Source organism: Cyanistes caeruleus, chromosome 14 (assembly GCF_971803275.1).
Source record: "Cyanistes caeruleus chromosome 14, bCyaCae1.hap1.1, whole genome shotgun sequence".
Lineage (NCBI taxonomy): Eukaryota > Metazoa > Chordata > Aves > Passeriformes > Paridae > Cyanistes > Cyanistes caeruleus.
In genome coordinates this window covers 15,344,606-15,366,848 of record NC_141714.1, presented here as the reverse complement: position 1 = coordinate 15,366,848, position 22,243 = coordinate 15,344,606, and the positions used below count along the sequence as shown (strand labels likewise).

Here is a 22,243-nt window from a genome sequence, read left to right as displayed (position 1 = left end):
GGAAGTGGATGATCCTTATGACCCAACACAAAAACATTCCTGGGATTCCCTAAATTGGCAAAGCCCTCAGGCAACACGTAAATAAAGAGGATTCTCAGGTCAGGGATACTACAGCCCCAATCCCACATCCCTGTGCAGATCCCCAGGGAAGGGCTGGGTCAACACCATTGGCAGTAGAAGAAAAATAAATTGAACAAAAATTCCATTTATCACCTTTCCTTCCTGCTGAGACTCAACTTAGGGCTGAGGGCAAGGAAAAGCAGCAGGAGCTTGTCTGGGGTGCCTGGACACAAAGACCTGAGCAGGTCCCAGTAGCAGCAACTCCTGGATTGGTTTTAAGACCAAGTTTAAGCCCAGGGGAGGCTGGGGGGGGTGTGTTGTGCAAAATAATTCCAGCTCCAAGCCAGGTTTCTTTAGTAATTCCTTTATTAAAACTGCAAACCAGAGTTAAAATTCCTACATTATTCACATAGGTCAAGGTTCTAGTTCATTGACTAAGGACAGTCCAGCGGCCAAAGGGGCCAGGAAGCCTGACCACTTCAGAGCTGCTGATTTAAGACTTCAGCCAGGCCCTTTTCACTCCATGGATCTCCCAGGGCAGCTGGAAAAGTTCCTTCAGGCTCCGTGGGAAAAAGCAGGAGCAGATCTCCGGTGCAAAGGCGAAGTTCTTTCAAGATTACAGGTGAAACTGTACCCAGCGTTCACAGCTCAGCAGGAGGGAGGGAGCTGGGAACACCCACCTGGAAAATCACCTCCATTCACACCAGGAATTCCAGAGGAAAGATTCTTACCCTTCCCCTAGCCCAACACACAAATATTTACAGACACAACCAGCAAGAAGCAGAGTTTGACTCCCTTGCTGAGGGCAGGAGCTGCTGCTCCAGCAGGAGAATCCAACTCCCTCTAACATCACCAGGAATGTGGCCTAAAGGGATGGGAAAGCTCCAGGTCAGTTAAACTCCTCCTTGATGGGGGTGCAGCCTGAGAAGAAGCTGATGTTGCTGCTCAACATCCTTTTCTTCTTCTTCCCAAAGGGGTTCTGGTTCTCCCGGGACTCCTCATCCCTCCCAAGCAGGGAGGTGGCAGTGCTGGGAATCTTCAGGAGCACCTCCTGCTCTGTGAGGTCCTGCAGGACCTGTGGGAAAGCAAGGGACAGTCTTTGGCTTAGTCACTGCTGGAGTGACCCACCAGAGGCAGCAGGACACTGAGAGCCAGCCCAACCTCAAGAGTTGCTTTTTTTACTCAAGTTTGGAAAAAGACAATTTTTTTGACAAAATACCAAGAGGCAGCAGGAAGAGGCAGCAGTTGGAATAGTGGGTTCCCATGGGAAAAGGGAATTTGTTCAGCTGAGGTGAAGTGAGATGTGCCAGGTCAGAGAGCACAACAGCTCTCCCAGTTTGAACACAGACAGATGTGATTTTACCCTGCAAGCTCCTCACTTCCCCCCTCTCCTTGCTGACGGTGCTGCAGGAAAACATGGCAAGCCTGTGGCATCATTCCAGTGTGTGGAAACTTAGGAATTCAGCACACTGTGAACTTCCACACAAGCTGCCTGGAGCTCTGCAGCGTTTTCCAGCAGCAGCTTCTCCTCTGGGGTGATTTCCCTCCAAGATTCCTCATCCAGCAGCTCTGCTCTCCCCTGGGAATACCTTAGTGGTTGGGGTGACACACACGGGCTGGAAGAAGCTCTCTGCTGCTTTCACCTCCGTGGGATCTTCCAGCTTCAAGGACCCTTCCAAGTCCCTTTTGTGCTCCTCACATGTTGTGGTTTCCTGAGGGGCAGCAGAGGGTGAAGCTCTTGCAGAAATCCATCCCTTCCCTTCCCACCACAGCCCCCTGCTCTCCAGCTGGGAAGCTTCCCACAGCACAGGATGCTGCAGCTCAGGCTAGGCCTCCATAAAATAGACAATAATTAAAGTACTATGGGATGTCCCTGCTCCACATCTCTGAGAGCCAAGAGCAAAATTCCCACTAGGAACATCTTCCTCAATGAAGATCAGTTTCTCAGGGATCTTCCTGCTGCTACAACCCCCTCCCCAAACCGTCCCTTCCATTCTTAAAAAGAAATCCGGGAATGAGTCAAGGTTTTGTGTTGTCTGAAGCCAAAGATACAGCTTTAATTTACTGAGTCCAAAAGGCAAATTGAAATTATTTGTCCTCAGATTTGTGGATGAGAAGTGGGAACATGAAAATCTCTGCTGTGAATCTCCAAATGTCTGTGCCGAAAGGCAGAGCCTGGTCCTGCAGTGGAAAATTGTCCTCAGTTACCAGAGAGGCACTAATTAGTGACATTCCCAGAGTTTCAGCAAAATGCACGTGCTCTGCCTGGACAAACTATGCTTGTGGGGGAATTATCCCTTCATCCAGCTTTGCTCCTGCCCAAATCCAGGCCCTGCAGCCCCTGTGGCCCCCCAGAGCCAGCAGCACTCACCAGGCCCCGGTCCCTGTTCCTGCAGGTGGCCGGGGAGCAGCTGCAGCCATCGGTGCATCCCAGCTTCTGCTTCCTGCAGCCACACTGCCTGTTCCCACAGCGGCCCTTGCACGAGCACTGAGGAGGGAAGAGGGATCCAATGGCCAGGATGCTCCTGGAATGCTCCAGGTCCTGCCAAGCTGTGCCATCTCAAGGACAGGGACATCCCCAAGCTGCCCCTTGTCACGTTTTGCTGCCAGTCCTACATCCCAGAATCATTTTCTTCCTAATATCCAGAATAAAATCCTTCCACCTACAGATCATCTACAGGATAAATACCTTCAGTTATTCAGTGCCTGAACTGAGGTTATGCCAAAGGATCTCAGTTTCTGTGCCTGCTTCCACAGAGTCCCCACCCCAAAAGCCTCAGAATTTTCTGAGCCAGAGGCTGAAGCTCCAGACTGACACAGCTGGAAGCTGAGGCTCTGTCAGGACTGGAAGCTGCAGATTCCCAAAACAGGGATCCACAACAGGCCATCCCTTTTTTCGGTTTTAGTGGGTTTTTTTTTCCCTAAAATTGACTCCCTGGATGGATCTGGCTGCTGCTGGGCTGTTCCTGAAGCAGATGCCAGCTCAGGCATGGGCAGGAGGACAAAACATGGGAGAAGGTGACTGGGACAGGGAAAACCTATCCAGGAAGGTGTTGGTGACTGCAGACAACCTTTGCTGTGTCTGTGGGAAGGTCCCAAATATCCCCAGGAACCCAAAGAACCAATTGCTGCCCCTTTGAGAACAGTGAGACACCACACCTCACAGCTGCATACCCAATCCCTGGACACAGCAAGTGATTCCCCAACAGACCCTGGATCAAAGGCAGCTGGATCTTACCCCTGTGAGGGTTTTCCTTGTTCCTCTGCCTGCTTTCCCAGGAAGCCAGTCAGAATCCTCCCCTTCCCCAGAGTCAGAGAGCAGCTCCTCCACATCCACCTCGGGGCTGCGTGCTCGGGGCTTGGCCGTCGTCTGCCGGCGGTTCTTGGGCTGCAACACAGGAGCACGGGGGGTTAGGCCACAAAAAAATCACACAGATTGTATTTTATTAATGGTTATTATAATTTAACAAGGTTTTATTATGTTTTATTAAGATTTTCAGGGTACTTCACAGCCAAGAAGGTTGTGGGGTGAGGGAGGGGAAAGAAAAGAACCAATTGGCAGGATTAAAAATCCAATCAACTTAAGCAATTACTGACAAATCCTCAGAAGTCTGAGTTGTTGTCAAATCACATGACGAAAAACAAGCGTCACACTCCTGTCCCAAGAGTTTTAAATAAATCTCCTCCTCCCAGCACTAAGATTTGGCTCTTTGCAAAGCAGCAAAGTTTGCTGTGACACACGTGCCTTGCTCCATAATTTTACAGACTGGGAATGCTCCAGAAAAACAATCTGGATTGTGAAGGAGGATACAGAGTCAGAACTACAATGAGGAAATAGGTTTGGGGATTTGTTTGCCTATTTTTTTTAATCAAAAAACTAATGGAAGTTATTTTAGTCTTCTAGAAAGGACTGAAGGGGTCACTTCAATGAGAACTTCAATGAGTAGAACAAGTGCCTGCTAAAAGCAGCTCAGGAGAAAGGAAAAATTCACATTATCAAGAGTCAAGGTTAACTTTGGCAAAGAATTCAGGTGCAACACAAAGAGTGCAGCCTCTTACTTTAGGTGGAACATAATCAAAAGAAGAGTCTGGAGACTCAGGTGGCCTTTGCTGGATGTGCCGGAGCTTCTGGCCACTGGCAATTTGGAGGAGCAGCAGTTTCTGTCAAAAGGGACAAGAATTAGAGCTGCAAAATCCCTTAAACCCAACTGCCACGAGGCTCTGGTGTCTGCACAAGGCTCTACCTGTTTCAGAGTGTCATTTTCCCGGAGGAGCTCCTGGTTCTTCTCACAGATCTCCCTCATTTTTTCCAGCTCTTCCTCCTGTTTGCAGAACAAGAGGAAATTTGTTTTGTTGGAGATAAATAAGAGAAAATCCCCCAGGGTTATTGCAGCCTGCACAGCCACCACTCTGTGCAGGTTTCTGCAGAGGGAACACACAATCCTTCTCTTGATTCCAGGTATCCCAAAGGATCCCACCCTCCCCAGCCCCTGCACCTGGAACCGGAGTCGCTCCTGCAGTTGTTTCTCCTGCTCGTTCAGGGAATCTTCCAATCTCTTCTCTGCTGCTTCTTTCTGCTGGAATTGGCTGAGCAGGTACAGAACCTAAAACCAAGTTGTAATAAATAAGGGTGAATTCCTGAAAAGAGCATTTGACATCGAAGTCCAGGCTCTGGGAAATTTCCTGCCACTTCCAGCACAATTCCACCCTGATCTACTTGAAAAGTGATCTTGTGCTCAGGTGTAACCTCCTCATTTAGAGCAGGAGGAAAGTTACTGAATAAATCAATTTGCATAGGATAAATACAGAGATCTCTTCGGCTTTTAATGAACTGTCTGCACAAATCCAACAAAATTTGAGTTGATATTCAGCACCAGCTTCATTTCGGCACATCCCCTTTTGCCTTTCTGATCAGACTCCAAGATTTCCATGAGCTGTGATTCACCTTTTCCTGGTGTTGCTGTTCCTGCACCAAAATCTGATTTTGGAACTCTGCCTCCAGCTCTGCTGTGTGGTTTCTCTCTTCCATCAGCATCTTCTGCACGTCAGAGCAGCTGGCCTGGCTCTGCTCCAGGTTGCTCTGCAGTTTGCTCTCCTGCACTTTGGAGGAGACCAGCTGGAAAACAAGAGCAAGTGATGGCTTGGGACAGGGATTCCCTGCTGGGACAGGGATTCCCTGCTGGGACAGGGATTCCCTGCTGGGACAGGGACTGCAGTGTGGAGGGGAAGCATCCCTGTAAATTCCAACCACCCCAGGAACTGAACCAGCCCACAAGCACCAAGGAAACCAGGAGAGATTCAGAGCCAGACACTTTGGAGGTGCAAACCAGGGAGTTGAGGGTCTTGTTCACAGTTCTGAATTCACCTCCCTTCAGGCAACACCGAGAGTATTTTCCTTTTCACCCTTTTCCTTTGATTTCCAAGCACCAGGGAGCAACAGGTAATTGTGTCCTTCAGTTGCTCTTTCCCTGATCCCACAATATCCCAATTTCTCTTTTTCCTATCTCAACACCAACTCCACGGCTTCCCCTGACCTCAGCCAGCACTGTCCTTGTTCCCCTGCTTGTTCAGGAAGTATTTTAGATACTTTTTCTTCTCTTCCACTCTTGAAATTTGTCTTTTCCCTTTCCCATGCAAGCATTTAGCTGGTCTCATCTATTCCACTTCCCTGTTTTTCAGATTTCACTCCCCAGTACAGATTACTTTAATCCAAACTTGAGAAGGGAATAAATAAACCTCATCCACTACAGGAGGGCTCCACTCAAAATTCCTTTGGTCACTTCCTTTTATTTGTGGCTAAGCAGATTTAGAGCCTTTATTTTCAGGGATAAAAGAGGAAAATCCAGGGTTTACCTCTCCCAGGAGATACTTCAGAGCACATTTGGCCTCCAGGATTGTGGCAATGCTGTCCCAGCGCTGCTTGGCCCGATCTCCATTGTCTGCATCCAGGAGTTTCTGCTGCAGATCTGCTATCTGAGCACTCCTGGGGAAGAATCCACGGGTTTGGGGTTACAGCACAGGAGAAAACCAAGGCTGGCTTCTGGGCTAATGTTACTGTTCCCAGAATATTAAGTAAAATAGTATAAATTGAGATTTTTGCTGCCCAGTAGAGCACCTGGAGCCTGCACTGCTCCCCTGGGGAGTTTTGCCTCCACTCCACATTCCCAAATAGAAATGGAGGTTTTTACCCCCAGAGGTGCTCACTAACAGCTAAAAAAACCCACTCTGAGTATTTTTCCCACATTTCAGAAAAATTCCAGCCAGGAAAACCCAGACCTTTCCCTCACCATTGCTAGTGTCATTCTGTGTGTTTCACATCCTCTTCCACCTCCCAGAGAGTTGGGATGGAAATGAGGGAAAAGGCAGAGGTGAGGCTGTGTGAGGAGCTCTGTGGCAGTGCCTTACCTGAGCTCCATCTCTGTCTGCAGGCTCTCAATCTGCTTGGAGACCGAGAGATCCGTGTAGGGAGCCTGCAGGTCAGCCAGGCAGTACGTGCGCCTCTGCAGTCACAGCACACGGATCCAGGGCAGGAACAGGGCAGAAAATCACACAGTTAGAGATATTCCAGCTAGAAAAGCCTCCAGGCATCTCCCCACAGCTCCAGTTCCATTGTTCCTTCCCCAAAGCCTTTGCTAAGGGGAGTGAGCCACTCGCATCCCTCAGAATCCCTGAGGGTGGAAAAGATCTCCCAGAGCATCGAGTCCAATCATTCCCCCAACACTGATGGGTCCCCCATGACCCCAGATGCCACATCCACACGTTTTTTGGACACTTCCAGGGATGGTTGATTCCACCATTTCCCTGAGCAGCCCCTTCCAAAGCCTCATTTGCCCTTTCAGGGTAAAAACTTTCCCAAATTCCATTAAGAAACAAAACAAGCTCCTTCAGCACTTCTTGTCCCTGACATGTCAGAGGATAAAAATACTAATCCTTTCTCCCAGAAAGGATGGGATCCATCCCCATCTTCTGAGGGAACAGCTCAAGCAGGAGTGAGAATTAATGAAATCCAGTATTGCTGAACAGACAGAGGAGTGGGGTGTGAGAAGGGGAATTTCCCTCTTACCCGGAGCTTTGGAGGGGGATTTTCCCCAGCATCTTTCTTCTCTTTCAGCTGAAGGAGCTCCTTTGCCAGGATTTTCCTGTCCTCCAGCAGGTCTGCCAGGTGTCTTCGAGCTTCCTCAGTGCTGACAAGTACCTCAACTTCATTTGCAAGCCAGCTCTGGGAAAATAACCCCCAAAACCCAGTGGTTGAGCTCAGCTCCAGGACTGAACCCTCTGTGAGGGCATTTCAGAGAAACTGAATAATCCCATTGCAATTCCCTGCTCCTCCTGCTGTGCTCCAGACAGCAAGGCCAGCAGCACCCACCCCAAATCCCAGTTTGCCCAGTGCTGGGATGCAGAAATGCTGTTACCCACTTTGACTCGAGCAGCAATTCCTTCCATGCCCCGATTTTGGGTCTCCTTCCGTTTATCCGCCACCTCCTTCTGCTTCTGCAGGGCATCCTTGAGGCGTTTGTTGGCAGCTGCTGCCTGGAAAAGATTCCACAAGGAGCTGAACAGGGACTGGAAATCACCTGCTACAGCTGGAAACATCAGGGATTCCCAGCCCAGGGCAAACACTGGGGCAGTGACAGCACAAGGTTAATAAATCTCAAGTTTTTCTGGTTTAACTCAAAAAAAAACCCTGCCCTTGTTTTATTTCTTTTGCTGCCATTCCTCCTTTAAAGAGAAGCTCCTTTTAGGCCTGAAGGTAAACGAAAACACCCAAAATGAGGTGTTGAAGATGCATTTCTTCTACAAAGCTGTCCTGAAAGGATTTTGAACTGCAACCTTGTAGATCTACCACCCAAACTCACTTCCCACTTCCTGCCTTGGGCATCTGCATGGATTTGCCACAGGGACCTGGGACTCGGAGTCATTTGGCCTTTAAGGAGCAAATTTAACTGGAATTCCTCAAAGGCTACAAGGCAAAAAGGGGGATTTCTCTGCAGAGAGAAAAGCTTTTCTTTCCAGTCTCTGAATTTCCTTTAAGGAACAAATTTAACTAGGATCCCTCAAGGGCCCCAAGGCAGAAATGGGGATTTCTCTGCAGAGGAAAAAGCTTTTCTTTCCAGCCTCTAAACTTCCTTTCAGTTTATCTGTGTATCCTGTTCCTTCCTCCAGCCCCACTTGGCAGACTTTAGGGATTGGTTGGCAATTTCCAGGGGATTGTGGCTCCTCACCTCCTCTGTTTTGCGCCGGAGGACATTGGCCTGCTTCTGGAAATCCCTCTCCAGCTTGAGGAGCTCGTACTGTCTCTTACGGTCCTGTGAGGAAAAACAGCTGGAAAAGTCACATTTTCCATGACAAAGGAAAGGCTGCAGCCCCAAAATTCCAGCCTGAGCATCCCAAGGCAGGAATTGCTGTGAGACCAAACTCCAGGTGTTTGCTGGCCATTGCACAAGCAGCTGGATTTTATTGATCTGCAGATCCAACATTCCTTTGGAAGTTTAAAAACCTCCTATGCTGAGGCCAAACCCTAAAATCATTCAAATACTGACAATTCTTGCTTTCTGCTTTAGAGCAGAGTCACAGCCGTGGCAAGAGCTTGAAGATCCCCAGCCACAAACAAGTCCAAGTGGTGAAAAGTGGCAGCCACATGAGCCAAGCTTCTCTTCAAAGCATTCCCAGACATTTCCGAGTTAGAGAAACCTTGCAGCAGCCCTTTGGAGGTAGGAACAGTGTGAGGGGCTTGTTTGCTCACCTTTTCCTTCAGCTGGATCACTTCCTTGTCCTTCTGCTGCTTCCACTGCCTGAATTTCTCAGTGTCTTCCTTCATCTGACGCATCAGCTGCACCCTTTGCTGCTTCATTTCCTGAAAAACACCAGTGGCTGGAAGAATTATCCAGGATTTACATCCCAGTGAGCTTCAACCTCCATTCCCCCCCCTGTGCCTGCCAGGTGTGGGGAGTGGCAGGTGGGAAATCTTAATGTGCTCCCACTCAGGACTCTCTCAAAGTGCTAAAAAAACAGGGACTTTTTTTTTTTAGGCACAAAGGGAAGACCAGCCCAGGTACAATTTAGGGAAATCAAAGAGGAATCAAATTATTTGACTGAGGCAATATATTAGAAGTACCAGAAGATACTTTGGATTTATTTTCCTCCCAAATCTCAGTAGTCATCTGCCTGTTGTGGTCATGTAGCCAAAGGAATCTTGCCTAAATCTGCTATTTTCAGTCTGACTAAACAGAAACAGATTCCTGTTTGGGATTTCTGGGATTCCTGCTTTGCCCACCCTGGCTCAGGTCAGAGGTGCCTGTTGGTTACCCTGATCTCCTGGTTCAGTTTGGACACCGTGCGCTCCGTGGATTCCTTCAGCTTCAAGAGCTTGGATTGCTCATTCAGCTTCTTCTTGAGCTCAGTCATTTGTGCTTCCAGCTCCTGGAGCCTTTTCCTGCGCCGCTCGCTCAGCCTGGAGAGAAACAACAACAAATCCTCTCCAGCTTCAGAGACACCTCATGAGAAATGTCACCTCTGTCACCTTTGCTGCTGCTGAAAGCCCACAGGAAGCTTCTCTGCAGCTCCTGGCACATTAAAGTGATATTTTTGCATCAAAAAAGAGCTTTTACAGATCATGGAAGTGCAAGACATTGGATTTTGAGACACATTAACCACCCCCAGAGCTGCAGGCAGAGCTCTCTTACTTGGCCTGGTTGATGTCCTTCTTTGCCATGTGCAGAGCAAGGACCAATTCCTCCTTTTCCTTTTGCAAATTGCTGACCTCCAATTCCAGATCCTTGATGTTGGTCTAGAAAGGACAAGAAGAATAAACCTCCAAATAAAAACCTTGGGAAGACACCCTGAGGCAAAGCTTTAAGAGAGAGAAACCTTGAAAAACCCCATTCCTTCGCAGCAGGCTGCTCAACCACCTCACCTCAGAGCAGTGTGGGGTCACAGGGCTGGCCCAGCACACTCTGGAGCTTTGGTGGGCACAGAGTCACTGGGGCCACGTCCTGACTGGATCATCCCAGAGATGGGAGATCCCAGCACAAGAGGGAAAATTGCCCAAGGGAGCAGGGACCCAGCTTAAGGAATAGACCCACAACAGGATCCTGAGAACAGAATCTTCCTTCCCCAGCAGGAATTGGGGAAAACAAACTGACCAAGGAGGATTTCAGCTTTACCTGGTACTGGGACTGGATGGGCCCCAGCTGGGTATCATTTTCAGACATTTTTTTGGCCAGGGCCTCTTTCAGAGTCAGGGCTTTGTTGAGCTCCAGCAGCTCCCTGGAGAGCTGTGCCTGGCGCAGGGCGTGCTGGGTGCTGAAGTCGTTGGAGGCTCTCTTGGATTCCTGGCCCACTTCTGCTTCCTGCAGGAGACACAGCCATGAGGAGAGGCCATTCCAGAGCTCCTGAATTACATGATCTCTGTTTCTACAGAGCACTTCAAATTAATTTTTACTTAAAAAAAACAGATATGCAGAAATGAGAACAGGTTCTTGACTTTGAGCACATTGAGTTTAAATCAGCACAGACAAAAGTGACGATTTATCAAGTATTTGGGTTAAAAAATTAGCAGGAGGGAGCAGACAAAAGTGATGAGGAGGTAGAAGCATGCTCCAGTGAGGTGTGCACTGCTGAGCCCCTCACTTACCCCTGGGGAATCCTGTTCAGAGTTTGACAGCTCTGCAGAAGCTTCTGAGGTGGCAGCATTTTCACTCTGGTGGACAGAGAGAAGAAAATGGGGGTGAAAAGGGAAATAGGAAATAAAATAAAGGAAGTAACGGTCTGTTGGCACATTATGGCAAAGCACAACGTGATTCTCCTCTGGAACCTCTCTGGAAAGAGGAGACCATCATCCCTCCTCCTCAAGGAATGTGAGGAAACTCCTCCTTGTCTAGTTGGAAAAGTTATTCCTTGAAATCTTCCCTGAACTCCAGCACCGGAGAGAAGAGGGAAGAAGAGAACAGAGGAATGTCCAGTGAAGGAGAACTGAAATTCCTCCATTAGATAAAAGTCTGGAAGATTCTATTTAACTATTTGAGGTCCCTGCAATTTATATTGTCCATAAAAAATCACCAAGTATAGAACACTCCATCCAATTTAGGGACTGTAAATCCATGCCAAGCTCCAGTATCAGGTTTTTTCATGTAGATTCCTCCTTTGACCCCACCCCCAGGAGCAGCACAAGTGGCCTTTCTGCAGCATTAAAGCACAACAGGACAGTTTTGAAGTGGATCTCAAGAGTCATTACACACTTTTAATTCCTGGGCTCCTTGAGGGAAGTTGTTGGAGTGGAATCCCAGATTTCCTCAATAAATTGACACAACCCACCCCTCCCTGGGCTCAGCCTTACCTGCAGCTCAGCCAGCACCTGCTGCAGGTTCCGGATCACCTCCACATTTTCCTTTAATTCCTCATCTTCCACAGTCTCCACCAGCTTCTGCAGATCCAACTTGCACCTGGAAACACAGGAACAAGTCCATGGCAAGTGAAGAACAACTTTCCCCACTCAACCTCTGAATTAATTCTGGATGAACAAACCCCAGCTGATGGGATCCAGTTTATCCCACTGCAAACACTGAATTCCCAAGGACATTATCCCAGGAGAAGGGTGTGGGGACACTTACACAGCGTGGTGCTGGAGCTGCTCTAGTTTTGCATTCATCTTCTCATTTTCTTGCTCTGTCTAAAAGAAATTAGAATTATATTCAATTGCAGAGGAATCCAGGAATCAGCTGATTAATTTGCAGCAAAAAATTGGCAGCGTGAAAATCAAAGATTTCACTGAAAGGTCCTTCATGGTCAGGGGCACCAGTCTGGATTTCACAGCATTTTTTCATGGAGGGACACTGCAGCAAGCAAGGAAAAAAGCAGAGTGGGGAAGGCAACACAAGTGTGCAAGTTCTATTTAAAATATTAAAATAAAATATTTGAAGTATGAAAAAGCTGAAAGATTCAAGTCTCCCGTTTCCAAAAAGAAACTAAAGGCCGACAGATTCTGGCAGGTTTTTGGTTCTGACTGATTTGGAATCGATGTGAACGGAACATTTAAGAGAGATTCTAAGTATGTCATAAATAAAAGAGCTGCTGTTGAGTCATTCCCAGCAATTTAGAGCTCTCCTGGGATAACTGAACATACCAGGATGATCCTCTCCAGCATCTGTGCTGTTTGCCCAGCAGCCTCACTCAGCCCCTGGCTCAGCTTCTGGTTCTCCTCCTGCAGGGATTGGTTCTTCTCCATCAGGGATTGGAGGCTCTCTGAGGGGGCCAAGCCACTGCAACAGCAAGGGGCAGGTGGGTGTGAGTTTGGACTTTGGGACAGCAATGAAGTCACCTCCAAAATTATTATTGTTCCCTAAATAATTTACAATAAATAGCCCAGAATGGTTTGGGAGGGAAGGATCTTAAAGCTCATCCAACCCCTCCCCTGCCATGGGCAGGGACACCTTCCACAGACCAGGCTGCTCCAGGTTTTCTCCAAGCCTTGGACAATTCCAGAATGCAGGAAAAACCTCCAAACAGAGGTTGTGAACTCATGTACTTGGTTTTGAAACATCCCCAGAACACACCACCTGCACAATCCAACTCTGTCCCAGCTTTTGTGCTTGTAAGGATAATGGAGGTGGAGCTGCCCCACATTCAGGGGTAGAGGGGTGAGGAGAACAGGGATGGATGGGACACAGTGACAGCAATTTATTCAGGAGGTGTTTCTTGGTTCCTTTTTTACTTCCAGCAACAGATTTTTGCATTCACAAGGTGTTTGCTACAAAACTAAATATCCCAGGGAACCCCAGTAAGGATAACAAAAAAAGAGAGGGGAAAAAGCAACCAATTTGTTCTCCCCTCACTCCACAGCACTGCCCAGAGCTAAGGAGATCAGACACTTCTCTGGAGTGTGATAAATACACACCCATAGGACATTAAATAACAGATCTTACTTGAGAGCCACTGGCAGGGTCCCTCCATGGGCCTGGAGCAGCAACACCTGGAGCTGCTGGACCTACAAAGACAAATAATTATTGTTTGTTAAGGTAGCAGCTCCATGGATCCTTGGTCTTCCTGCCTCCCCTGCTCCATAATTCCCCTTTTACCACTGCCTGTGGAAAGGAGTGGTGTTGTTAGAGTATTTCAAGCCATTTACTCCTCAAATAAAAGGTTCTTCATTTCCCTCTGGGATCACCCCAGGGAAAACTCTTCCCTTCCCACCAAGCTGGGCACAGATTGATGTCAGGAAGGCACCAAACCATCTCTGCATTTCTAATTGTGCTTCTAGCTCGCCAGGCAAGGATTTGTTGGGTGGAAGGGAAATTGAAACCACACCAAGAATTCCAAGAAATTCCCACATACCCCCTTTCCCAGCCACCTCCAGAGGTGGATCAACACACATTAAGGATGTTTTGCAATTTTTGTGAGGTTGTGCCTTCCCTTGGGGTTTGCTGAGCTCAGAACCTGAGGGGATCCCCCAGTACCTGCTGCTTCAGCTGGTGCAGCTCAGCTGCCTGGGGGTCCACGTTGACAATGGGTTTGTTTTTGATCTTCCTGGCCCTGTCAGCATAACGCAGAGTGTTCAGGGTCTCCTCCAGGTTGGAATCTGCTGGGCTCACACAGGCGATCATCAGCGTGTGGCTGTTCCCACCCAGGGAGTCTGGGAAGGAAAACAAACAATGTCAAAGCTGTCAGAGCAAGGATGACAGTGAAATGTCATCATTCAAGGGATCTAACCCCATGAGCACATCCCCAAAATGCAGATTAAACAGCTGGATTTTGGTTCCACTCGTTACTTTCTCTTCTGCCCACTCAGTTTTGTATTAAAATGGATTTTTGAAAGCCAAAGTCAAGCTTTTAAACCAAAGATTTCAGCCCAGAAGCCCCAGTTGTTGCCTTAATAAATTATTTCTTTATGCCATTTCTGGCTTGGTTCTTTCAGGTTTGCCCCTCCCTTCTCAATAACAAGACCTCCATGAATATCCACAATTTTCTCCACTTTAAGGAATTATTGGCTAAGAACAGATCACAAAGCTGCATGGAACTTCATCCTTTGATTTCATTCAAATTAGCTCCTTAAAGCTACTGAACAGAAAAAGAAAAGGGCCCCAAATCCAGCCCAATCCAGGTTTTAATGAGGAACTTTCAGACATGGAAAATACTGAAGAGCTTTTGCACCAAATTATGTAATTACCATAAAAATGCCAGTAATTTCATTACTAAAGCTGTGCCCAAATTAAAGGGTAGCTTAAATAAAACACATTAAAAGACAAATCCCAGCTATTGAAAAATAAAGACCAGATATTCAGACTAAGAAAACAAATCCCAGGGAAGGCACAGACAGCTGGAGCTTCGTTCTGGCTGTGACATCACCCAGGGAGTTGCTATAATTAAGGTACAATAATAGATCTCTTCCCCCAGATTTCTCTTCTTCCTTCTCTCCACCAAAAATATGCCCTGAATTTGTCTTGTTTCTTCCTGCCACACAAAATGCAGGAGAGCAGGACTCGTTTTGAGTTCATCTCACTGCATTTACAACCCAAAATAAGAGTGCAGGAGAGGCCTGGCTTCAGTGAGGAATTAAACAAATGAATCCCTTTGCAGCAGCAGCTCTGAGCTGTGGGGTTTTCTCCTGCTTTGTTATTTAAAAAGCACCTGTAAGTTTAGGCTTTGTCATCATCTTCTCTCACCTTGCAGCAGCCTGGTCAGCTTAGAGTCTCTGTAAGGGACGAATCCTCCCTTTTTATTGTCATCTCCCAGAGCACTGATGACATTCCCCAGGCACAGGAGGCCTCTGTTGATGCTGATTCCTGCAGACAAAGCTCCCAGTGAGCACAGCCACCTCAACAGCTCCAAACTCCTCATTTCCCACCCTTAATAAAACTTTAACATGGTTAAAAAAGCAGGTTAAAGGATTAAAGAAGTGCTTTGCTCTTTTATTAATTCCCAAGTGAGAAGAAAAAACCCAAACTCCACCAGTCCCAGCCCACAGACCTTCTCTGAGTCTGTCTCCCTCAGCTTTGGTCTTCTTTTGTCTCTCAGAGCCAGCAAGATCCACCAGGTGTAGCTTGCAATGAAAACTGCAATTCCTAGGGCAGAAAGAAACTGCTTTACTCTCCCAGGTAAACTTCCAGGTGGAAAAGGAGCAGCCAAGGAGCTGAAAATGCAGAGAGCCAAAACCTGAACTGCTTTGAGAAGCACAGCTCAGGACCAGGATGAGGAAATTTTGGGAAAGTAACTCTCATCAGCTGCACAACGACACTCACTTGTCATTTTTCTTCTTCTGTTCAATGCAGATGGTGAAGATGGCATGGGATCTGGAAGACTGGGAATTCATGGCCGTGGATCCCACAGTTCTGGAGTTGTTCCCCTGCTCCAGGCAGGACACGGTCTCTTGGGCACAGGTGACATTTCTTTCTGTCAACCCCACAATCTGTAGCCAGGAAGGAAACACTGTTTATCCTCTTGCTTCCTCTTAGTCCCACCTGGGATCAGGAAAATCCCCCTGCACCTCAGACTGTGCCAGCCCCATTCCCAAGAATCAGTGTCACCTCCAGCCAGGGGCCTGGAATAGAAACTCCCAGAAAAAAATGGTTCTGAATTTCACTTCAGGAATGTGGAATCACATCACCTGTTCCTAAACACCCTCCAAGTTCCTCTGCCTGCTCCAGGGCCAGCTGGGCTCCGGGATGGAGATGGAGCTCCTCAGGGCAACAGGGACAAACCCATGGATATCCCAGGCCAAGCTGGGAGCTGATAGCTGTGCCAGTCACAGGAAGGGGCTGAGGGGGAGGGGATTCGTGTGAATAAAGTATTGGAGAGGCACAAACCAGAGAGGGGATGAGCAGGAAGGACTGGATGTGCTCCTTGGCAAGCTGTGCATTCCCTGAGCTCCCATCCACCCAGATCTCTCTGTGCTGCTCCCAACACATGGATGAGCCCCATCCCACTGCTTTAGGGATGACTGAAAATTCCACTTAAACCCCTTCAGTGCCCAGCCCTGCCCACACCCAGCAGGGCAGACCTTGATGCCTTCCTTGGGATCCTCCCGGATGCTGATCTGGGAACGTTCTCGGGAGGGACACAGCAGGTCCAGGATGTCCTCGTTGTAAACCTGGAAGCGGCAGAGGAGCAGCTCAAAGTTACCAGCCAAAGAAAGGGGCTGAAATTAGGGCTAATTTTACATCACATTTTACTCATTTCACCTTCAGAGAAAGACATCTTGGACCACAAAGGACTGGCAAAACCTCCTGGAGTCTTATGGGTTGACGTTAGCAATATCTATTACCTGAAGGAGGTGATCTCAAAGCTCCCTTTATTCCTAACTTGATATAAAAACACCAAACCTTTACCTCCAGATAAGAAACTTTGAGGACGAAGTCCCAATCCTGCCTTTGCTGTTTTTCCTCAAAGAGCAGCTTGATGACCCTGGGGATGACCCCCACGCTGGGCTCATGCTCCTGGGTGGCAGTGTAGGTGCCTCCCATGGAATAGGTTTTCCCTGACCCCGTCTGTCCGTAGGCCAAGACGGTGGCATTGTATCCTGAGGGAACAAAGGGCACCAGGGTGAGTCACGTGGGGACAGAAAGCTGCATTTTTCAAAGTCATCCTCCCAGAAAATCATGAGTTTACACCAGCTTTAGGCATAGATCACAGTCAGAAACATTGAAAAAGAAAAAAAGAAAGGGCAATGAAAACACCACAAAGCACAAAATAAAATTATTATTTCTTTTTAAAGACTGGACGTTTTATTAGAGCTAAATAGAAACACAGCAGAAATTCTCTGCCATCCCAGCTCCACTGCAGCATCCTAGAACAGGATGTTTATGAATTCATTGTGTTATTCTTAAAGAGGAGGGGACTTTTTATAAGGGCCTGGAGTGACAGGACAAGGAGGGGATGGCTTCCCATTGCCAGAGGAATATTGGGAAGGAATTGTTCCCTGTGAAGGTGGGCAGGCCCTGGCACAGGGTGCCCAGAGCAGCTGTGGCTGCCCCTGGATCCCTGGAAGTGTCCAAGGCCAGGCTGGACAGGGCTTGGAGCAGCCTGGGATAGGGGAAGGCGTCCCTGCCCATGGCAGGGGTGGCACTGGATGGGCTTTAATGTCCCTTTTAACCCAAACTCTTCTGGTGTTCCACGAAAACTGCCTGACACAGCAGCCTCAGAGAACACACCCCGCTCGTTCTGTGGAGAGCAGGCTCCGAAGGGACAAGATCTGCGACAAACCTTTGAAGATGCCTCGGACCAGAGGCGACACCGCTGTGTTGAAAACCTCCTCCTGCTCCACGGACGGGTCGAACACGTAGTCGTAGGTGAAGGCCTTGTCATTGCCCACCACGACCTGCGGAGGAGAGGCACGGGACAGCGCTGGTAACCGCGCCCGGGCCGCGGGACCCCCGGAGCCCCCCGCGCCTCACCTGCGGCTCCCCGGGCACGAAGGACAGGCACATACGGCAGCCCTCGCTGGTCTCCTTGGGCACCAGCGGCCGGCAGCGCAGCGCCACACGCACCGGGATGCCCTTCTCGTCCTCCCGCACCATAGCCGGCCTGCGGACACGAGCGCCGTGAGGCGAGCCGGGACACGGGAGCGGGGATGAGCGGGAGCCGCTGCGGCCCTGCCCGGGACGGGAGTGCAAGGCGGGGTGGAGCGGGGGTGAAGCGGCCTTAGTGGGGCTCTGGGATGGAGCGGGGGTGAAGCGGCCCTGCCGGGGCTCTGGGATGGAGCGGAAGCCCCGGGCTGGGTGTGGGGTCGGAGCGGGGGCGGAGCGGGCCCGGCCTGGCCCTGCCCGGTGTCTCTGGGCGGCCGCGGGACTGACCTGGAACCGCCGCTGCTCGTTCCAATGGCGGCGCCGCAACGGTCACGATTCAAACCGGGCCGCGCGCGGCCGCGGCCAATCACCGAGCGGTACGTCAGGCGGGGCAGGGTCAAGACCAATCGCAGGGCCGGCCGTCACCGGGAGGCGGAGTTGCAGCCAATCGCAGAGCGGTGCGTCGGGTGGGGGCGGAGTCAACCGTGGGTGGGGGTGGGACAGCGCGAGGGGTGGGGAGGAACCAATCGCGTGCGGGTGCGTCAGGCGGGGGGCGGGGCGAGGGGCGGGGCGCGGCCAATCACAGCGCGGTGCGTCGCGCGCGGGGCGCGTCCCGGCGGCGGCGGAGCGGCAGCATGGAGGGCCGGGTTCCCTACGACGACTTCCCGGTGGTTTTCCTGCCGCCCTACGAGAGCCCGCCCGCCTGGGTCCCGCCGCACGAGGTCAGCCCGGGATGGGGGGAGCGGGGGGACGGCCCGGGGGCGGCGGCCGCGGGGCCTCGCCGGGCGGGGGAGCCCGGCCCGGGCCCGGCTGAGCCGCCGCGCGTCCCCCGCAGCGCGTTTATCACCCCGACTACAACAACGAGCTCACGCAGTTCCTGCCCCGAACCATCGTCCTCAAGAAGCCGCCCGGGGCGCAGGTGAGGCGGGCGGCGCTGCCTGGGCGCGGTGTCGCGTTCCCAGAGCGTTTCCTGGCCAGAAAGGCGCTGGCATTGCGAGATTCCCGACTGGCAGCGTCCTGGCACAGGGAACTGCGGTGACAGGCGTGGGGCGGGCAGGGTGGCCGATCCCGGGGCGGTGGGTAAGGGCAGGGGTTGTTCCCCATGTGGTATTTTGGGATGTGGAGCTGCTGGAGGGTGGGAGCGGGGTATTCCCGGTGGCAGGAATTTGGAGAGAGGGCCTTGGATTCTCCGGGAGACAGAGCAGGGAGGAGGGTCCTGGGGAAGTGGAAGGAACCTGGACAGGGTGAAGAGTCCTGGGGAATGGAAAGAGAACTGGGCCAAGGGAAGAGTCCTGGTGACTGCATCTCCATGCTGGTTTTTCCAACAGCTGGGCTTCAACATCCGGGGAGGAAAAGCCTCGCAGCTGGGAATCTTCATCTCCAAGGTGTGTCCGTCCCTGTGCCATTCCCTGTGCCGGTGGGAGCAGCTGAGCCGGCTGGGTGTGCAGGGAGGCTCTGGCTGCCTCACACCCCCTGAGCTCGGGGCTGGGATCTGCCACAAAGTCCTCAGAACATGCTGCACCACTCCCTGATCTCTTCCCAGCCCCTGGAATTGCTCTCTGGGGCAGTGTGGGAGGGGAGCTGTGGGAGATCCGCTGCTGCCATCCCTGCTCTCCCTTCCCAGGTGATTCCCGACTCGGATGCTCACAGGGCCGGGCTGCAGGAGGGAGACCAGGTGCTCTCAGTGAACGATGTGGATTTCCAGGACATTGAGCACAGCAAGGTGAGCGCTGGGGTGGGGAATCCACCTCCTTCCAGCCTCCCAGCTCAGCATAGAACCCGTGGAATGCTCTTCCCTTGTTTTCCAGGCAGTGGAGATCCTGAAGACAGCGCGGGAGATCACCATGCGCGTCCGGTACTTCCCCTACAGTAAGTGCCCAGTCCTGGAACGCTCCTTGGGAAGCAAACTTCCATAAATCCCTGCCTGTTCCACCCGAGTTTAGCTGCCCAAGGTCACTGACTGTTGATTTGGGATCAGGCACCACGTCAGGATAATGAGGCTTCATCTGCCCTTGTAGGAAAACTCAGAGAGCAAGAAGGTGGTGGAATAGTTGGGGAATGGAAAACTTAATTTAGAGCTCATAAATTTCAGCTAATTATCCTTGAATAACATAGGAACATGATCTGGCACAAGTAGATATCCTACCACTGGTGGATATCCCTCCCTAAGGATGTTTGAATTGCGAGTGAAGGACTGGGTTAACTCCCAGTTTCTGCTTCTGCACCCATAAAGTTCCAAGATTTAAGGGATAAAAAAAGGAGGAAGTCGAGCCAAACAAGGATTCTTCATAAAATAGAAAGTGGCCATTAAGAAGAAAAGAAAAAAAAGGAGTAGGGAAGGAGGGGATTTAAAACAAATAATTTTGGCCTAAAATCACTTGAAATGACTGGTGGGGGGTGCACTTTTAAAGCCAGAGGGTCTCAAACAGTGCCTCCACTTGGAAATGTGTGTTTTCCTGAATATTTTGGGCAATTCTCCCTGGCCATCCTCTCTTTGTCCCTCCCTCCCAGATTACCAGCGGCAGAAGGAGCGGACAGTTCACTAACGGGGAGCTTCATCCTGCCAAAACCTCTCCACTCCTTTTTCCCCAATGTCTGAGATGACTCCTCACGTTTCAGCTTTCACTGGAGGCACTGCTGTCCTGCACAGCTCTTTCCCACGTGGAGAGATGCCAAAGGGCTCATTTGGCTGGAAGATGGATGGGGATTGAGGCTGTGCTCCTGGGAATGGGTGTTGGGAAAAGCTGGTGTGAAGTGGATTCTGGGGGGCAGCCGCTCCAGCAGGATCCAAATTTTAGCAAGACTTAAATTAGGTGAGTTCTGGGTTGGTTCTGGATCCCTTGATCCTGGATCCCTGGTTGTTGAGCATTCCTGAGCAGAGCATGGAATTGTCCTCCAGGAAATCCACCTGTTCCACTCTCTTGTGCCATGGAATTCTTTCCTTCTCCTCTGTCCCACCTCTGCTCTGCATTGCTGGGTTTGCTGGGAACTCCAGGAGGAAAATCCAGCCCCAGTCTGTGCACAGATGTGGCTGCTTGTGGCTCTTTGCTGATAAAACCCCACATTATAGGGCTGGGATGTTTGGAAATGTTAATTACCAAGGAAACATGTTAATTATCAGCAAATCCAGGGGCAAATGCCTGGTGAGATCATGTTGTAATGGCTTCAGGACAGCCCTGGCTCTGGCCTTCTCTTCCTTGTGGTGTTTTCCACTTTTTCTGTAAAAACAATCAATAAATCAAGTACAGCAGCCTGAATTCAGCTTATTCCCACTCAGGAAGTCTGTGTGGAGGTTGGGATGTACCCACCACGAGCACCATTCCAACAAAATGCTGGGACAAGGCTCAGCTCCAGTCACCCTTGCAGCCTACATGAGAAAATTTGGGATCTGCAGCTGTTTCAGGGGCTTTTTCCACTGGCTCTCCTGGAAACCAGCTCCTGGTTAACCTGGAGTATTCCAGCACTGCCAGGAAGGAGCAAGGCAGGATTTTGGCTGTGGTGGCGCCAGCACAACTCCAGGAGCAGGGCAGGACACTGAGCCAGGAAAAGACACTGGAAAAGAGATTTTCATTCAGAATTTAAAATTAGCTTTTCCACCTGGGGAATGAACATTCTGGAAGCCCCTGCAACACCGTGGGAAGGGGAAGGAGACCTCTTTTATCACTTCTCTGGTCTCACACTGGTTTCCCAGAATCTCTGTGTTCCACAGGGAAAGAGGAGCTCTCTCCACAGGGAGCTGCAGGTACAATTCCATTTGAATTTGTCCCTCCTGCTTCAGAGCATTCCCTGGCAGGAGCTCCAGGAAGGTCTCACCTGCCCTGGGCAGTTCCTCCCAGGGAATGACTCAGGTGTTTTCCTGCTGACCTGGCTGACAGGAAAGAGTGCATTCTTTCCCAAGGCACGTTCACGTCTTGGGTATGTTAATTAGCGAAGAATTAAGGCCACCAGAGTCCATTTCATCTCCAGAACTTGAGCAGTTACTGATTCCTGGTGGGAAAACAACAGCTCCAGCAACACTGGATTTTTTTAGTGACTGACAAAACTGAGCTGAAAGGCACCAATTTATAAAACCATGGAATGGTTTGGGTGGGAAGGACCTTAAGGATCATCCAAGGGCAGGGACACCTCTCACTATCCCAGGTTTCTCCAAGCCCTGTCCAAGCTGGCCTTGGACACTTGCAGGGATGGAGGGAGCACTGCCAGGGGTTCAGGCTGCAGGGAAGCAGCACTGGCAGAGGTCCTGCAGGTCCTTCTGGAGCAGCAGGATCAGTCCCAGGTGTGTTGCAGGGAAGGGCTCACCTGAGGGCTCCTGGAGCTGTGTGCTCCTGGCTCCATTCAGAGTCATGATTGGATCCACAGGGTCCTGTTGTTATCCCAAAATAGGGATTGTCCCTCCCAAGGTTTGGTAACATCCTCCAGGGCTGAAATCATTGACGCATGTCCAGCTCTAACCCTCAGTGAGGCAATTCCACCCACAAATCACCTGGACATCACTTCCAGCTCATTGGCTGCTCAGTTTTCTGGATTAAATCTCTTTTTTTGCTGATTAGGCTTGAAAGTAACAAAGATCAAACATCAAAGACTTCTTGAGAAAATTGTTACATAGTCCACATATTGCAACAATGTCAGCAAAGTCCTTTCTCCTCCTCTGTCCTTCCCTCTCCTCCCTCTTTCTCTTCTGTCCCTCC

General features: G+C 50.2%; 2 protein-coding genes across 6 annotated transcripts; one reads left to right on the top strand and one right to left on the bottom strand.

Moving 5' to 3' along the window:
• Positions 1 to 408: 408 nt before the first annotated feature.
• Positions 409 to 18,069, bottom strand: KIF4A (kinesin family member 4A). Of its 4 annotated transcripts, none has more exons than XR_015276388.1 (31): positions 17,844 to 18,069; positions 17,445 to 17,574; positions 17,254 to 17,368; positions 16,380 to 16,570; positions 16,052 to 16,141; positions 15,294 to 15,460; positions 15,022 to 15,116; positions 14,718 to 14,837; positions 13,512 to 13,687; positions 12,981 to 13,042; positions 12,182 to 12,317; positions 11,670 to 11,728; positions 11,396 to 11,501; positions 10,694 to 10,759; positions 10,224 to 10,409; positions 9,744 to 9,847; positions 9,367 to 9,511; positions 8,804 to 8,914; positions 8,283 to 8,366; positions 7,477 to 7,590; positions 7,124 to 7,279; positions 6,466 to 6,560; positions 5,914 to 6,043; positions 5,006 to 5,176; positions 4,557 to 4,664; positions 4,305 to 4,382; positions 4,120 to 4,221; positions 3,299 to 3,448; positions 2,432 to 2,548; positions 1,650 to 2,241; positions 409 to 1,135 (listed from the first exon to the last, which is right to left on the bottom strand). XR_015276388.1 is itself a non-coding variant. In XM_023925946.2 (31 exons), the coding sequence occupies exons 2-31, from the start codon at positions 17,565 to 17,567 to the stop codon at positions 950 to 952; spliced, it is 3,666 nt and encodes a 1,221-aa protein (XP_023781714.2). In that variant the 5' UTR covers positions 17,568 to 17,574; positions 17,844 to 18,069; the 3' UTR covers positions 409 to 949. The 4 variants fall into 4 exon arrangements, 2 of the variants coding, with proteins under 2 accessions (XP_023781714.2, XP_086706525.1); XM_023925946.2 differs by having other exon boundaries at positions 1,650 to 1,772; XR_015276389.1 differs by lacking the exon at positions 17,844 to 18,069 and having other exon boundaries at positions 17,445 to 17,840.
• PDZD11 (PDZ domain containing 11) lies at positions 18,049 to 20,812 on the top strand. Of its 2 annotated transcripts, XM_086850435.1 has the most exons (6): positions 18,049 to 18,277; positions 18,391 to 18,474; positions 18,884 to 18,940; positions 19,180 to 19,278; positions 19,364 to 19,424; positions 20,067 to 20,812. In XM_086850435.1, exons 1-6 carry the CDS (start codon positions 18,191 to 18,193, stop codon positions 20,099 to 20,101), a joined length of 423 nt encoding a protein of 140 aa, XP_086706561.1. In that variant the 5' UTR covers positions 18,049 to 18,190; the 3' UTR covers positions 20,102 to 20,812. The 2 variants fall into 2 exon arrangements, with proteins under 2 accessions (XP_086706561.1, XP_086706562.1); XM_086850436.1 differs by lacking the exon at positions 18,391 to 18,474 and having other exon boundaries at positions 18,125 to 18,277.
• The last annotated feature ends 1,431 nt before the right edge of the window (positions 20,813 to 22,243 follow it).

Excerpts from the sequence above, each read along its gene's own strand:
- KIF4A (XM_023925946.2), bottom strand. The coding sequence starts at position 17,567 with ATGGTGCGGGAGGACGAGAAGGGCATCCCGGTGCGTGTGGCGCTGCGC. Across the intron at positions 13,043-13,511 it reads TGCACCAGCTGAAGCAGCAG|GTCCAGCAGCTCCAGGTGTT; the intron begins GTACTGGGGGAT and ends TTGTCTTTGTAG. Across the intron at positions 1,773-2,431 it reads GGAACAGGGACCGGGGCCTG|GAAACCACAACATGTGAGGA; the intron begins GTGAGTGCTGCT and ends GCTGCCCCTCAG.
- PDZD11 (XM_086850435.1), top strand. The coding sequence starts at position 18,191 with ATGGAGGGCCGGGTTCCCTACGACGACTTCCCGGTGGTTTTCCTGCCG. Across the intron at positions 18,475-18,883 it reads AGAAGCCGCCCGGGGCGCAG|CTGGGCTTCAACATCCGGGG; the intron begins GTGAGGCGGGCG and ends TTTTTCCAACAG. Across the intron at positions 18,941-19,179 it reads TGGGAATCTTCATCTCCAAG|GTGATTCCCGACTCGGATGC; the intron begins GTGTGTCCGTCC and ends CTCCCTTCCCAG.